Source organism: Nycticebus coucang, chromosome 3 (genome assembly GCF_027406575.1).
Source record: "Nycticebus coucang isolate mNycCou1 chromosome 3, mNycCou1.pri, whole genome shotgun sequence".
In the NCBI taxonomy this organism is placed as follows: Eukaryota; Metazoa; Chordata; class Mammalia; order Primates; family Lorisidae; genus Nycticebus; species Nycticebus coucang.
In genome coordinates this window covers 74,210,217-74,228,342 of record NC_069782.1, presented here as the reverse complement: position 1 = coordinate 74,228,342, position 18,126 = coordinate 74,210,217, and the positions used below count along the sequence as shown (strand labels likewise).

The following is an 18,126-nucleotide window of genomic DNA, read 5'->3' as shown; positions in this document are numbered from 1 at the left end:
CACTCAGGCTGGAGTGCAGCAGCATGATCATAGCTCACTGCAGCCTTGAACTCCTAGGCTCAATCAATCCTCTTGCCTCAGCCTCTTGAGTAGTTAAAACTAAAGCTGTACACCACCATACCTGGCTAATTTTTCTATTTTTTGGTACAGACAGGGTCTCACTATGTTGCTCAGGTTGGTCTCAAACTCCTCACCTCAAGCTATCCTTCCACCTATGCCAACTGTTGGTACTGAGATAGATAATGCTGGCCTCATAAAATACATTAAGTAGATCATATAGCACTATCATTAAAGTTCTTTTGAAGATTTGAAAAGCTCTTCAAAAAAACATTATATTCTTGTACCTACACGGTAATTTTTTGCCTTTTTTTTTTTTTTTTTTTTGAGAGTTTCACTGTGTTGTCTCAGGCTAGAGTGCCGAGACAACGGCCGAGCTCACAGCAACCTCAAACTCTTGGACTCAAGCAATACTCCCACCTCAGCTTCCCTAGGAGGTGTGACCACACACATCTGCCACAATGTGGAGCTAATTTTTCTATTTTTAGTAGAGATTTGGTCTTGTTCTTGCTCAGGCTGGTCTCAAACTCCTGACCTCAAGCAATCTCCCCACTTTGGGATTCCAGAGCGCTAGGACTAGAGGAGTAAGCCCACCTCACTACAAGGTAATTTTTTTTTGTAGAGACAGAGTCTCACTTTATAGCCCTCTGTAGGGTGCCATGGCATCATACAGCTCACAGCAACCTCCAACTCCTGGGCTTCAGCGATTCTCCTGCCTCAGCCTCCCAAGTAGCTGGGACCACAGGCACCCACCACAACGCCCGGCTATCTTTTGGTTGCAGTTCGGCCGGGGCCGGGTTTGAACCCACCACCCTCGGTATATGGGGCCGGCGCCTTACCGACTGAGCCACAGGCGCCACCCACTACAAGGTAATTTTTAATAACTATTCTAATTTTTTTAAAGGCTCCTAATTTCTTCCGAGCTTCCATCCCTTTTATTTATAAATTACTAACATAAATTTAACTTGTATTATTATTTTATAAATTCTCAAACCTTTCTTTTTATTTAGAATTTTTTAAACTTACCATATACAATTTTTTTCTCTCAAAATTTTTTTTTTTTTTTTTTGTAGAAACAGAGTTTCACTTTATGGCCTTTGGTAGAGTGCCGTGGCATCACACAGCTCACAGCAACCTCCAATTCCTGGGCTTAGGTGATTCTCTTGCGTCAGCCTCCCGAGTAGCTGGGACTATAGGGGCCTGCCACAATGTCCGGCTATTTTTTTGTTGCAGTTTGGCAGGGGCTGGGTTTGAATCTGCCACCCTTGGTAAATGGGGCCAGCACCCTACCCACTGAGCCACATGTGCTGCCCTCTCAATGTTTTTATATTCTCATTTCTAGTGTTTTATGGAAATATTGTAAGTTACCCTGAATCTGCCCACTTTATTAAAAACAGCGGCGCCTGTGGCTCAGTGAGCAGGGCGCCGGCCCCATATGCCGAGGGTGGCCGGTTCAAACCCAGCCCCGGCCAAACTGCAACAAAAAAATAGCCGGGTGTTGTGGCGGGCGCCTGTAGTCCCAGCTACTTGGGAGGCTGAGGCAAGAGAATCGCTTAAGCCCAGGAGTTGGAGGTTGCTGTGAGCTGTGTGAGGCCACGGCACTCTACCGAGGGTGATAAAGTGAGACTCTGTCTCTACAAAAAAAAAAAAAAAAAACAAAGTTTTTGCATATAAATAAGCTCCTATACCTGTCAATTTGTTTTTATTTCATTAATTTCTACCTTTATCTTTCTTTCCAACTGATTTCCTTGGAGTTATTTTTCATTTTTTTTAACATCTTAAATTGACTTCTTAGCTCATTTTTAGTTTTTCTTAATGTTAGCAAAAGATCATGCTAAATGTAATTTGGTACCCTGGATTGGATCTTGAAACAGAAAAAGTACATCAGTAGAAATACTGGGGAAAAGCTAGTAAGTCTATAGCATAGTTAGGAGTAACTTAACAATATTAGTTTCTTTAATTTTTTTTTTTTTTTTGAGACTGAGTCTCACTCCGTCACCCTTGGTAGAGAGCTGTGGTGTCATAGCTCACAGCAACCTCAAACTCCTGGGCTCAAGTGATCCTCTTGCCTCAGTCTCCTGAGTAGCTGGGACTACAGGTTCCCACCACAATGCCTGGCTAGTTTTTCTATTTTTAGTAGAGACAGGGTCTCACTCTTGCTCAGGCTGGACTCAAACTCAAACAATCCTCCCACCTTGGCCTCCCAGAGTGCTAGGATTACAGGCCTGAGCCACTGCACCCTGCCTAGTTAGTTTCTTTAATTTTGACAAATGTACCAAGTTTGTGTAAGATATTAGCATTAGGAGTAACTGGGTGAAATGTGGGAACTCTTTGTACTATCTTTTTGCAACTTTTTTACAAATCTAAATTATTCCAAAGAGAAAAACTAGCCAGACATTGTGGCAAGTACCTGTAGTCCCAGCTACTTAGGAGGTTGAGACAAGAGGATTGCTTGAACCCAAGAGTTTGAGGTTGCTGTGTGCTGTGATGCCACAGCATTCTACTCAGGATGACTGAGTGAGTCTCTGTTGGGGGAAAAAAAAAACCCTCCAAATCTAAATTATTCCAAAACAGTAACTTTATTTATAAATTTGTAAAAGCTTATGTAAGTATAGCTTTGATGATAACTATAAATTTTGATACACGGCATTTATATTCCATGACTTTCTAAGTAATTTCTCGTAGTATAACATTCTCTTATTTTACAGAATAGTTTCTAGATAGTAGAGTTTTTAATTATATTTTATTTTCGGTATTACTAAAGATAAATTGGCAGAAATGACTGTACAATTTCCACATCTGGAACATGAGATTTTTCTTTATGATTTAAACTCTAGTACCCCCAACCCCCACTTAATTCTGAAGCAGTAAGCGTGAAAATATCTTATTGAGGGTGGGAAAATAAACTATGGAGAAGTGTTTATAATAACTATAGTTTTTTATTGAAACTCTGTTTCTACTTGTACACTTGTACAATAAACATAAAAAAATTTTGGGCCAGGCAAGGTGGCTCACACCTGTAATCCCAGCACTCTAAGAGGCCAAAGTGGGCAAATCGCCTGAGCTCACCACCAGCCTGAGCTAGTGCGAGACCTCACCTCTAAAAATAGCTGGGCGTTGTGGTGGGCACCTATAATCCCAGCTACTAGGGAGGCCGAGGCAAGAGAATCGCTTGAGCCCAGGAGTCTGAGGTCTGAGGTTCTGTGAGCTATGACACCAAGGCACTCTAGGGGTGTGTGTGTGTGTGTGTGTGAGAGACAAAGTGAAACTGTCTTAAACAAACAAACAAACAAAAAACAATAAAAAAATTTAGGAAAGATCCTTGGAGGCTTTCATAACTAACAATGTAAAAGTCTCACCAGTTGCTGCTCCACAGGTGGTGGCACATCCTGGTTGGCATAAACGATGGCAGGATTGTAAAGACTGAACACCACAGGGTAAAACACCTTCTTACCTATAAATGAAAATATATGTTTGTATCACACGAAGAAGTTATAAAAGATTGCTCTTTGCAGTAATATCTATTAAGACTTCATTATCACAGGATGATTTTATTTCATCAATATTTCTGCTACAGATCATGTCAAATGATGAATATGATGATGATTTTATAATACATCAGTAAGTCAGGAACAACCTTACAAAGAATAGAGAAAAAAAAAACAGACTAAAGGGTGCTTCACATATTTATTCCCTTTGACTTTGGAGAGATACACAAAGGTATTCTTTCAGCTATTCATTAGATGAGCCATTCAGTACTCGTTACTTCATCTAATCAGCAATAATAAATATAGATTAACTTCTGACAATCACCAAAAAACTTAGAAACTTCTGTTAAATTTATCCTTCAAAATCCAAAGAATACTGTACAATGAACAGATAGATGGAGAATAATTAAAATAAGGCCAGGTATAGCATTTTGGAAGACCAAGATGGGAGGATTGCTTAAGATCAGGAGTTCAAGACTAGACTGGGTAACACAGTGAGATATCTTTCTAAAATTAGCTAGATATGGTAGTGCACACCTGTGGCTTCAGGTACTTGGGGATACTGAGGCAGGAGGCCTGCTTGAGCCCAGGAGTTGGAGGCTATCGTGAGCTGTGATTGTGCCACTGCACTTCGGCCTGGGCAACAAAGCGAGACACTGTCTCTATAAAAAAATATATATGTGTGTGTGTGTGTGTATAAATGCATGTGCCAGATCTGAACCAAGATCTGCAAAAGTTGAGAAGACAAGAGTTAAAAAACACTAGGAGCCTAACCACTGTAGCTCAGTGATTAGAATGCAGGCCCTGTGCACCAAGGGTGGCAGTTTCTAACCTGCCCAGGCCTGCTTGACCAAAAAAAAAAAAAGAAGAGTTAAAAAATACCTGATATACTATCCCTAGCAGAAGATCTTGCCTTTAGCAATCAAACTGATTGCACTCAAGGGACCTTAAAGGCTAACCAGTCCACCTCCCCTCAACAAAGAAACATTTGCTGTGACTGGCTTCAGTCAGGAAGGATCACATGAAGTACTCAGTAATTCCAAGGAGTGTGGGAGTAACATGGCAGCTTTTTTATTACAAGATCCCTAGCTGATGTTCATTCTATCCATTTAGGGATGCGCTCAATTTCCTAAAGCCAAATCTATTTCTGGATGTAAAATACTTCTTTTACACTAAGTAAATTATCTCTCCTTCCACTTCCACATTTTTTAATTTCATGCTGTCTACAGAGTAGCAAAAATAAACTTAACATTTATTTATTCATTAGGCTCTCAGACAGTTCCTGACATCTATCCCTAAGCAAACTGATTAATAAGGCAATTGTTCATATGATATGAATTCCACATAAAAAAATTTACTGAGCTTTTTTTTTTTTTTTTTTTGGCCAGGGCTGGGTTTGAACCTGCCACCTCTAGCATATGGGGCCAGCGCCCTACTCCTTTGAGCCACAGGCACTGCCTTACTGAGTTTTTTAAAACTATATATATATTTTTTCTATATATATATATTTTTTTTTTATTGTTGGGGATTCATCGAGGGTACAATAAACCAGATTACGCTGATTGCATTTGTTAGGCAAAGTTCCTCTTACAATTGTCTCTTGCCTCCAAAAGGTGTGGCACACATTAAACTATATTTTTATTGACAAAAATTATGTATACTTATGGTATATGACATGTTTTAATTATACATATTTAATATTACATATTATACATATTTAATATTTCATAATATGCATTATGAAATGATTAGAACAAGCTAATTAACATATCCATCACCTCCCCTACTTATTTTATAGTAAGAACACTTAAAATTTACTCTTAGAAATTTCCAAGTTATATGTAGTTATTAACTATAGTCACCATATTGTACAGATTGCCTAAAGTTGATTCATTATTCATCCTGTTGAGACGTGTTAATAACAGAAAACTTTCTTTTTATATTTAAAATAAAATTTGATTTATAAAAATGTCATTTGCTCATTTTTAAAAAATATGAACATAAAGCGAAATATAGTAGATCATTCTACTATATGCATAGTCTAGAGACCAAGCAGTATTTGTATCTAGACTTCTGCATGAAAATGTGTGTGCATGCATATGCTCGTGTGTTGGCACTATATGCCCGAGGCTGAGTACTTCTGACTCTCACACATCTCCACATCATCTGCTCGGCTCTTTTTTCTGACCTGCTTCCTTCTAATCACTTTCTAGATTTCCTATTCCTTTACAATGAAATTCTTTATCTGCTTCACTGGAATTTGGCCCCAAGAGAACAAAGGATATCAACTTCAGAGGGTCAAATTTTCAATTTTCTATTTAATATTCCAGTTAAATGATACCTAATATAATTTAAGAGAAAACTAAGGTTTCATTAAAACTTCTTTTTCTTCAAATTAAATGATTCAAAATATAGGACATGCTGACATTGTTCCACATTCTATACTCAGCTCATCTACCAAAACTTTACGCACCTGGCTCAGCATTTAACCGGCAGCTGTTAAGGAATTCGGCTGAGAAATATATATCAACATCACAGAAAAACATCAAGACCTCTCCCTTGTCCCAAGCTCGGGCACCCACATTTAGTCCTCGTCCACGATTAAATTCTTCATTCAATGAGACCAAGGTGTAATTGTGAAAATTAGACTCACTATAAGGAAAGCACATAAAACAAATGATAAGTCCCATTTAAAATTAACTCTCTTCCTTCAACACAATTTACAAAGTATGTTTCACACTTCAAATATTTTATTATGTTGGTTCTATATTCACAGAGAAAAACATTGTCAGCTTCACAAGTATGGTCGTTAGGGACAGATATTCACTGCATGCCCACAGAAGGCAGCATACTGATAGTCTGTGGTTCAAAAAGTGATAGGAAGTGGCCACTGCCTGTTGGGATCTTAAAAAACGATGGGAACAATAAAAAAATACACGCATGGAAAATAGCCATGTTTGGTAAGAAATAATGCATCTAAATGAATGACACACACAAAGAGTACTCTTCTCTCACATCATTTGGGTCTCTGCACAAATGTCCCCTTATCAGAGGAATCCTTCCTGATACCACATGTGAAGTAGTTCTGATTTCCCTCTTCTTAATCTTTACCCTCTTCTCTGGCTGTTTTCCTTAGTTCATGGTCTACCAGACACATTTGTTCAAGTATCTCCCCAACTCCATGAAGGGATTTTGTTTTTGTTCATTAATAGGTTCATAATAGTACCGTTCATAGAGCAAGAGTTCAATAAATACATGTATTAGCTGAATGAATGAATAGCTGTTCTGAGAAAAGAGATTGTTTCTATCTGGAGGAGTTAGAGAAGATGTTAGAAGTGGAACTTGAATTATGCAATGGTTAAAATGCTGAATTCAGTGGTGAGTGGTCTTCTAAATAATTATTCTCAAAGGCAAAGAGGTAAGAAAGTAGAAAGCATTTTAGAGAACACGGATTAAAAAAATCAGATTAGAACAAAAGGATCCTAAAATGGGAACAGTAAGATAAGTTATCAGACTGAGGAATACCTTCCATGCAAGGTTAAACTGGGTCAGTATCCTAAAGGCAAGGACGGTCTGCTAGGGCAGTGGTTCTCAAACCCACAGCATCAGCTTCCCTTAACAACATGTTAGAGATGAAATTCTCAGGCTCCACCTCAGATCCACTGAATCTGATCCTGGGGGTGGAGCTGAGCATTTAAATTTTTGTTAAGTCCTCCAGGTAACTCTGACAATGAGGTTGGAGAACCACTCATACTGCACTAGGGTACAGCCAAAAAAAAAAAAAAAAAAAAAATTTTTTTTTTTTTTTTTTAAGGAAGATTACTCTTGCAATAGCACAGAACAGTTAATGGAGAGATGGAAGCAAAGTCTCAAATAGTACATAAAGTAGACTTCAAGTGCTCTGAGTGCCTAGGAATCTCCTCCTCATCTTATGGGATATAAATATCTCCCTTATTTTGAGGAAACTGCCCATTACCACCTCATATCCCCAGCACCAAGTGGAGGCACTAATCACAGAATACCTCTCACTTTCTACCCCCCCCAACCATAGTAATTTCCTAGGGGTGGGGACCAGTCTTAAAATGGGCCAATCCCAATACTTCCCACCCAACCTGGCCACAGTGATTGGCTCGAGAGTGGGCAAAATGTCCTTCCCTGGGATTTGCTCAATTGCAGCTGGGAGAAAGCTCTTTCCTCTCTGATGGCAAAGCTGAGAAGTTGTGAGCCCAGAGCCGCCAACAGTCATATCCCTCACCATTGGAAGAAGCCAATCTGCAATAGGAGAATGAAGTCAACATGCAGAGAAAAACAGACAAGGAGACAAGAGAATGTTGATGGTATTCAAATCTCTGGTTCCACTCCCTGAAATGCCAAGATTGTTTTGATTTTCTTTCCCAACTTTGGCTGTAACAATTCCTTTATTGCTGGGAGGTATCCAAGATTCTTTAATACTGCTCCTATTTCCTTAAGCACGCTCAAGGCAGATTTATACCATTCGTCACAGAGGAGTCTTGACAATAAAGAGACAACTTTGGTAATACTTGTATGAGCACTTGGCAATTAGTAGGTGATCTAAAAACAGTAAGGAGGGAAGAGAGGAGGAGGAGAAATGGAGGGAGGGGGAACCAGAGTTAGGGTAGTGGTAGTAGCAAGGAAGGGACAGAGAAAAGGTCCTGTGAAGTAAGTAGGAAATAACTAATTAAAGCTAATTCAAGGTGAAGGAGAAGTAAAAGACTCTGGCTTTCAGAAGTCAAGTAGAGGGGATCATGAAAATGGTCTTACTCTGACTAAAAGAGGCTGTTAGGAGGTGGAGCTGGTGTAGGGAAGGGGAAGAGGTGAGTCATGTTTATACACCTCAGGGCTGTGAGGGTCCCTGCAGGGCAGGGACTGAGACCACTCAACTATGCCCAGTCTTCTTCCAACTACCCTAGTCAGACTCCCAAGCAGTATACCTGGAATACAGCAGGTAGGACTCAATGAATGTTAGTTGAGCAATTCGAGAAGAATGACTGATCAAATCTGGACTCTTAAGGAATGGCTACAACTAGTAGAAACATAAAGAAGCAATTAAGGACAAAGAGTTGGTGTGGTTAGAAAAGACAATTAACCTAACAGTTTATATTCATCATATTTACATTTAAAAATATTTACATTTATAAACATAGCATTTTAAGACAGAAGTATGGTTAGGTTGTCAATGTAAAAAAGCAATTAAATAAGATAACAGAGAAAAAGCTGAATTTGGCAGTTAGGCTGTACTTTTGGGCCCATCTTTTTGAAAGGAAAAGGCTGAGAAGCTAAAGAATTAATAATTAAGTTATTAAGGAATTACTAATTCATTCATTCAAACCTCTGAGCACCTACAAGCTGCCAGATACTATATGGGTTGCTTAATTACATAACTACTATTCTGTGAGGTTTATCTGTGAAAGGATAGAAACATAACAGCAGCTAATGAGTACTACAGAATCAGGAGGTTTCTTAAGAATACAGAAGACCTAAGCATTGTTATAGGGGATGAAGGAATCTGAGGAAATGAAAGGAAAGAAAGGTGGCAAGTAAGAGGCAAGCATAGAAGATGATGATATCAAAGTGAAGGGATCTGATTGAGAAAAAGAGAAAGAAGAAAATACACAGACGGTCAGTGAGTCACAAAGGGAAAGGGTCCTGATCATGCCAGGATGCCTGCTAAGCAGGGGAAGGGAAGTTGAGGCATATAGGATTGCATGTAAAATGAGGAACTTATTATCATCATCACTACCTACACACTCAGCCAACTTTTAAACAGCAGTTATTCAAAATAACTAACTCATTAAATATCTGAAATTCTCACACTTTTAGTAATGCCATATATAAGAAGACTTCACTGTGGACATGGCTCACCAACCTTGTGACAGATTCTAGGATAGACTTGACTTTAGACAGTCCTTCTTTACCAAAATACACCACTGTGAGATGAATCCTCTTGTCCTGATGAATACAAACATCCCTAATAGAATTGAAAAATAAGGTTTGTTTAAGAAAATATGAGGCAGTACTCATTCAAAAAGCAATCACAGGAAACTTTAACAACAACAAAAGAGGCGTTACTGATACAGAACGAAGTCACAAGAAGTAAACCTAACAGTGGTAATACTGCTGAATCACTGAAGGCACCATAGCAAGGTCTATGCCTAAATGAGTGCCCTTGCAGGGTCATGGACACAGTCCCAAATTGTTGCCATATTTCAAAACATTTTTGTGACTTTTTTACTTTGGGATTGCTCTCATATACAAATTGCACGATATTCAAGGAAATAAATTTAATCAGTTCATAATGAAATAAATAATATTCAAGTTTTCAAGTTTTAGATCAAGTTATTTTGTCCTCAGACTGGCTAATTCCAAAAAGTATACCTATCATTAAGAAATAAATATTTGCGGGTGGCGCCTGTGGCTCAGTGAGTAGGGCGCCGGTCCCATATGCCGAGGGTGGCGGGTTCAAGCCCAGCCCTGGTCAAACTGCAACAACAACAAAAAATAAATAAATAAATATTTGCCATAACTGAGATTATTTAAAGAATAATGTAGCCTCTGAAGGCAATTTTAAAAACTACATTAGGGCTTGGTGCCTGTAGATCAGCAGCTAGGGTGCCCCAGCCACATACACTGGAGCTGGAAGGTTCAAATCCAGCCTGGGTCTGCCAAACAACAATGACAACTGCAACCAAAAAATAGCTGGGCATTGTGGTGGGCTCCTAGAGTCCCAGCTACTTGGGAGGCTGAGGCAGAAGAATCGCTTAGGCCCAAGGGTTTGAGGTTGCTGTGAGCTGTGGTGTCACAGCACTCTACCCAGGGTGACATAGTGAGACTCTGTCTCAAAAAAAAAAACAAAAACAAAACAACAAAAATAAACTGTCTTAGGAAATCATCTCAAGTGGAACTATTTCAACAGTAAAACTCAGGCTTCTATTCTGCTGCAAAATAATGTTAACTAATCCATCAAATCAATAATTTCAATATGAGAATAAAGACTAGGATCACGAAACCTTAAAACTCATATGTTAAAGTATCTAAAACAGGGGCGTGGTGCCTGTGGCTCAAAGGAGTAGGGCACCGGCCCCATATACTGGAGGTGGTGAGTTCAAACCCAGCCCTGGCCATAAACTGCAAAGAAAAAAAAAAAAAAAACAACAACACAAAAAGAAAACCTAAAGTATCTAAAACATTAAAAATATTACAGGATTAAAAATATGGCAATTATTAAGTAATATTTTCCTCAAATAGTTATTCTAATGTGCAGTTAATAATTCTTTAACACTTCAACATTTAAAAATATCCAAATTTAACATAAAAAGGAAAAACTTTATATTTTGCTTCTCAAGATAGAATACCTTTTTTCCATTTTCAGTTGTATATATTTCTAAACTTATTTCCATTTTAAAACTCAAATCATTCTCAAGGGGATTTTCTTGGGAGATAGCAATGTTTTATATCTCAATATGGGTGGTGGTTTGAAAGAGCATACATTTGTCAAAAGTCATGAAACCTATATCCTTAAAATAAATGAGTATTATTGTATGTAAATTATGCCTCAACACAGGTGAATTTTAAGAATTCAACCTGTCCTAAAATGAATTCACACAAAATTATAAAGGCAATCAAATTTAGCTTCTCATAGCTGTCACTCTCAATTTATTTCATGGTTCAAATTGTCAATAATACAATATGCTATATATGCTTAAAAAGCAAAGGAATATCAAAAAATAAAGTTCCCTAAAGCCTATAAAATTATTCTAAAATCCTAAGTAATTATACTCAGTGAAGATAAGTTAAGTAAATGTGCACGAATTGTTATTTTTTTAGGAGAATGCAGTCAAATCATTAAGCTCTGACAATTACCTGAAGTTATGCATAAACTGTGCAAATGCTTCAGTTCTTTCGGCAAGTGGTACAATGATATTAATAATAGATCTAGTAATGTCAATCATCTCGCTCTTCACTTTCATGAGAGGTCCAAAAGGGCGGAAGAGAGTTACGTGTCTATATTCCATAAGGTCTGTTTTCTTAAAAAAGAGTTCATACTGTGTGCCCTTATCTCTCTCGGTGCGATAATAACCTAAAGAAAAGAGTTAGGAAAAAAGATGTCTCCATGTCAATGTTTACGAATTCAATGGGAAGATGGATTTTACTCAAAAATGAAAAGTATTAAACCAGAGTATAGGATTTATACCTATTTGTGAAAATATTTATTCTCACTGCACAGTAACAATTATCCTTTAAAAGAAAAGGAAAGGTTAAAAAAAGTGTTCACTGCTCTGCTACATTATTCAAATCCATAAAATATGCTCCAAATGACAATTATTACTTTTACATATGACTTTTTTAAATACAAGAGCATATCAACATAATAACCATATGACAAAGAAATTACTTCTAGCAACATTAAATCCTGAACCTATGAATCAAAACTTCTTTATTGTTGAGCTTCAGTTCAGCTCAACAAAAACAAATTGAGTGCCTTTGTGTTTATCACTGGTGATCTAAATATGGCCAATTTTGACAAAGGGCCAGTCTGGTAAGGGAGACAGAAAACTAACAGTATAGTTATGTAATACATGTAAATATATGTGTGTATATGTATATTAAAAACTGTCTATATAACTATATACACACTTGCATATATATTTTTTTCACTGAATTGATATAGATTTAAACACAGTGATTTGAGGTATCTTTGGGGTAAAAGTATGGAAGTCTACTGACTTTTAAGTGTGAAAGAGTGAGATGGTTAGATCTGCAGATGTATGAGTCACTAAGACAATATGTGGGTATAAAATGGTGAACAAGATAGATTTTGGTCTCAACTCATCTGAGATTTACAGTCTCACAGGAACTACAAACCAGGAAATGGGCAACACCACATACTTTGACAAGTGCTATAGGTGTACAAGTGACAAGAGCTATCTTATACCTGGGGTTGGAGATGACGTCTCTGAAGAAGTGATACTTAGCTGAAGTCTAGAAGGGGAATAGTAATTACTCAGTTGTTAGTATTTTGGGAGAGGGAGGGCAGTGGCACAGCAGAGGAAAAGTGAAGGATTGAGCATGTTCCATGAAGAGAAAAATCCTGACAGTGATAGAATCCAAAGAGATTATAAGATAAGCAGAAGCTGGAGACATAAACTGGTATCGCTCCCTTTCTTCTTAGGCAGAGCTGACATGAGGACATTTTACATGTTATTAGTTATCTTATTTCCTCTGCAGCTTTTAATTCTGCCATAAATCACAAACAGAGTAAGAAGAGGAAAAGCTGAGCTTGCAGAAAAATTAGACTTTTTAAAAAAATAATCCATCAGAAATGGCAGGAAGTGCAGCAGAAAAAAGGAGAGGCCATAGGAAAAAGCCACAACAAGGGTCGTCTCAATGCATTATACTATAGCACAGTCAAAAAAATCCTTCTGTGCTCCACTGTTCACAGAATCATACAAAGAGAACTTTTAAGGAAGATTTATATCCAAAATAGTTTTAAGTCTACAATTAAATATCTAGCAGGGAGTATTAAGACGGAGGTGAGTAGGGATCTATAATTATTCTTGTTTATATATATTTGTGCATATCACATCAATCAACAAATATCTTAAATTTATAGCAGTGTTCCTTGACCTTTCAGTCATGTCCCATCTTGATATATAAAAATACCATACCCTTTCTGCAGTCTGTATTAAAAAAACAGGCTATTTCCTTATTTTTCCAAATGCCAAATATGCTTTTTAAAATCATGTATGCCTCACTGATGTTCTAACATGTACTTCTCCCTCCTCTAAAACGGAAAATAACCACTAGTCCACTAAATTAGTTTTTTACTTTTCTTTACCAAATTCTGAGGCTTTAAAACATAAAAAAGAATATCAAGACCAGATAAGAAAGGAATGTAAATAATACACACATGCAAATATATACATAGCCCACAAAAGCCCTTCAACCTTAGTAGTTAGTACTCCATGGAAGCTGAGATTTAGTTTATTTCTTTGGTCATTATTCTCTGTTTTTATTATGATCTCATAACTTTTTTCAGAAAGTGATTTAAAAATTCTCAGAGGAATAAACTGGGTAAAAACGTAAATGTTTTATTTAATACAGTGGCTATTCACTGACACATTACCAGGATACAATATCAGCATTCTGTCTTACTAACTAATGACCAACACATTTTTCATATTACCTTCTACGAAGTCATTTTCATTAAATATCAGTTTCTCTCCAAGGGGACCCTCCTCATCTTCCTGTTCATCATCTTCATCAGGATTATTAATGACCTCCAAGCCGGCTTCAATAACTTCTACCAATTCATCTCGTTTGTCTTTTCTAACTGGCTTTTCTTCAGGATGACGAGTGAGACCCATTTCCAACTGAAAGACTTTCATTAAGGTAAAACTTTCAAAAGGAATGACCCCATACTCACTGGGTAATTTGGCTCCTATGCTAACTTCAGCTTTGTCAATTTGTGCATGAAGAAACTCTAAGAGATCACTAGGTGCTTGTTCTTTGTTGCCTTGGTAGCCTATGCCATTAGCCCCTACATTCTTTCTCTCTTGCAATGATCTCATCTTCTCGCTCATTTCTTGCAATTCTTGTTTTAGTTGGGCAATTTGGCGTTTCAGACTGGTTGCCCTGGTTTGGTAATGTTCTTCTTGCTCTTGTAGGAGGGCTTGATAATACTCTTTACCATAATTCTCCCCAACAACACGAGGAAGAGATGCATTTCCATCAGTCTGGGGGGCACATTCCAAAAGGTACATAAATAATACCAAACTACAGAGCAAAGCGAGGCCCAACAGCAGCCACTGGGTCCGGGTCTGAAGAATCAATCCTCTTCTAGGCATTCTTATTAATGTGTACTTGCCTAATAAGATAAGCTCTTTGTTTGTTCATACCTTTAGCAAAAAGTTATCAAAAATTAAAAACAAGATCAGGATTTCCATAAAAGGTACCAAAATGAATCCTGCTGTAGCTTAAAAACTTTCTTTCTTCAGCAGTCATGACTACTTGTAGAAATGAGAAATTAAGTATGCTTCCTGTATTGTTACCATGATAGACAGAAGAAAGAAATCTGATCTACAAAATCCATGATATGAGTGGTGATTTTTCTGAAAGAAATAGATCAGAATCAATCAGAATTTTTTTCCTTAAGTGTATCAAATTGTTTGAATCTTCAGTAAACTTAGCTATGTGACTATAACATGTAGAGAACTACAGAGGTGCTAATATAACTTAGAATATTCAGTAACTACTAGAGAATTTAAAAAATACATTACAAAACACTAACATATTCTGTACAATACTTTTAACTAGTATGTCTAAACATTGATAACCTGAATCAAACAAACTTTAAAATTATGTCAGAACATGGGGAGAAAGGCAAAAAAAAAGAAATACGCTCAACATTGTTTGTTATAAAGATTCTACTATTCTCTAATTATTTGAAAATTCTATTACTTATAACTTTATTAACATAATATTTCAATTAATACACTATTTTCCAACTAAAGCATATCACCACTTGGGAACTGAGCCTCAATAAATTACTTTTGATATAGTAATGATGGTTTACTGGAGAGACATATTTTCTTCTAGTTTATTCAATTTAAGTATTCTAATTCATTAATTTCTATTGCTCAACTCAGCCAATCTAGAAGCATTAAAATTAAATGTGTGGTAAATGATTTTTTTCTTCTGGGTAGATACCTAGTAATGGGATTGTAGGATCAAATGGAAGGTCTACTTTTAGCTCTTTGAGTATTCCTCATACTTCTTTCCAAAGAGGCTGTATTAGTTTACAATCCCATCAACAGTGTAAAAGTGTCCTTCTTTCCACATCCACACCAGCATCTGCAGCTTTGGGACTTTGTGATATTGGCTATTCTCAGTGGGGTTAGGTGATTACCATAAGAACATTTGTTTATACTAGAACATTTATTACAGCTCAATTCACAACAGCCAACATGTGGAATCAACCCAAGTGCCTATCAACCCATGAACGTATTAATAAACTGTGGTATGTGTATACCATGGAATACTATTCAGCCACAAAAAGATGGAGAGACTTAACATCTTTTGTATTAACCTGGATGGAACCAAAGAAAATTCTCTTAAGTAAAGTACCTGAAGAATGGAAAAGCAAGTATCCAATATACTCAATACTAATATGAAAGCAGTAGATGAACACAACTACATGCCCCCACGAGAGAAAATACAATTAAATTCAAGTGGGGTGGGGGAGGGAAGAGAGAGGAAGATTGGTGTGTTCTCACCTAACGGGCACAATGTAAGGGTATGTGGCACATTTTCTGGGTGAAGGGCTTAACTACAACTTGGACTTTACCTAATAAACACACAATGTAACCAAATCTTTCGTACGTTCATATTAATCTGAAATTAAAAAAATTAATGTGTGTGTATGTCTGTGTGTGAGAGAGAAATTATTTCAAAAGGTCACACATATCTGGAAAACACATTAAGAAAACAGTTTAATATCCAAAGTCCTCCAGTAGATTGTTTGCACATTAGACCACATCATTCTTTCCACTGTATCACACATCAATAGATTTCCTACAAGTTGGAAAGGTTTGGAGTCTAGATAAAGAAAATACATGAACATTTTAATCATGCTTATATGCTCAGAAAAAAAATTGAAGAAATATTTATAAATTTACAAAATTACATGCTATCTTCCAATTATGTGAGTTCTTGCTACCACCAATTTTGCTACCACCAATTATGCTACCACCAATTATGTGAGTTCTTCCATGTCTCTAAACTTACTAACTCTAGAAACATTAAACTTAAGAGAGGGAAGGCAGGGAGGCCTCAACTGCAAAGAGAACTGTCATTCTAACAAAGTGTTTGTTGAGAAGGACAATGTGATATGACAGCAGGTTTTTAATAGTAATGAGTTTTTTGGTGCAGGAGAATCTATGAAAGATCACTGGGGAACATCAGTTCCCAGTCACTTTTTTAGTGATTAGGAAAGCCTGGATGCCTTCTGTGGAAAAATGCTGCAGTGTACATTTTTTTGCACAGCATATGTCTGTATAAAATGGACAGTGTACATATGTCTGTATAAAATGGACAGTGTACATTTTTTTGCACAGCATATGTCTGTATAAAATGTTAAAACTTCTTATGGTTAGTAGATCATGGTATTAATACTGGACTTAACTCCCCTTTGCCATTTATTACGTTAATAAACCAAATGATAATCAAGTATTTTGAAAAATTTAATTTACTACAAGGGAGTCTTTTACTATGATAGTGTTTGTCTTACTAATCACGAATTTTAAGTGATATAAAAAAACAAGAAATTTTTCAGTTTTTATAATTAGAAATACTATCTAATTAAAAAATAAGAATGCAAAGCATATATTAGTTCCAGGACTTAACCATGCCTCAAAACCATAATCCTTAGCATAAGAAACAACTTGAATTTCATCATTTAAAAGATAAACTTAGAAGCATCTCTTTTAATTATTTATAAGTTGTTCCTAGCTGACTTACTAGAGAAAAGGTTGTAACTAAAAATTTAGCAACATAATCTTGTATAAATTATTAATGAAAGTATATTTAACCATACTAAAATTGTTTTGAAATTAAATGTGATAACAGAACTAACTGTATGTAATCTAAGTACTACTATCTTTTATTAATATGGTACCTAATATATGGTTTTCTTTATATAAATAATATATTTTATTTTTTTGAGACAGGGTTTTACTCTGTTCCCCAGGCTACTGTGCAGTAGCACTAATGTAGCTTGCTGAAACCTCAACCTCATGGGCTCAAGTGATCTTCTTTCAGCCTTCAGAGTAGCTGAAGACTACTATAGGTACAGGACACCACACCCAGCTAATTTTTCTATTTTTGTAGAGCTTGGGGTCTTGCTATATTGCCCAGGATGGTCAAGCTCCCAGCTTCAAGCTATCCTCCTACCTTGGTCTCCAAACATGATGGGATTACAGGCATGATCCATTGTGCACAGTTGACAATATATTTTAAACCAGTGGTTCTCAACCTGTGGGTCGCGACCCCTTTGGAGGTCTCCTGCATATCAGATATTTATATTATGATTCATAACAGTAGCAAAATTACAGTTAAGAAGTAGCAACGAAAATAATTTTACAGTTGGGGTCATTACAACATGAGGAACTGTATTAAGGGGTCACGGCATTAGGAAGCTTGAGAACCATTGTTTTAAACCATAAAATACAACTCATAAATGGGTCACTCCTGAAGGTTTACTTTTCGGTAAAATAGAATAGATAATTATCAATGTGAATCACAAATAACAGTAAACTTTGTACTGCAATTATATATATATATGTGTGTATATATGATTGCTCCAGGTACATGTATTCATACCTGGGTTGTAATCCAAAAATCCTGAAAAACACTGTTTTAAAAAGTATTTTTATAAGGTGGCACTTGTGGCTCAAAGGGGTAAGGCACTGGCCCCATATGCCGGAGGTGGTCAGGTTCAAACCTAGCCCTGGCCAAAAAGCAAAAAAAAAAAAAAAAAAAAAAAAGTATAACCTGGCTTATTGTA

The 18,126-nt window shown here is 36.7% G+C and overlaps 1 protein-coding gene across 4 annotated transcripts in view; it reads right to left on the bottom strand.

The window, feature by feature from the left end:
- CSGALNACT2 (chondroitin sulfate N-acetylgalactosaminyltransferase 2) overlaps positions 1-18,126 on the bottom strand; it is a 65,145-nt gene that overhangs the window by 31,731 nt on the left and 15,288 nt on the right. For 2 of the 4 annotated variants that reach the window (XM_053585432.1, XM_053585433.1), the window contains exons 2-6: positions 13,750-14,674; positions 11,427-11,643; positions 9,433-9,534; positions 6,019-6,197; positions 3,417-3,511 (exon numbers count right to left, since the gene is read on the bottom strand). In XM_053585432.1, the coding sequence (XP_053441407.1) occupies positions 3,417-3,511; positions 6,019-6,197; positions 9,433-9,534; positions 11,427-11,643; positions 13,750-14,410 (1,254 nt within the window). In that variant the 5' untranslated portion in view covers positions 14,411-14,674. Of the gene's footprint in view, positions 1-3,416; positions 3,512-6,018; positions 6,200-7,702; positions 7,818-9,432; positions 9,535-11,426; positions 11,644-13,749; positions 14,675-18,126 lie in introns of those variants that run through there. The other 2 variants (XM_053585434.1, XM_053585435.1) reach the window with 2 other exon arrangements.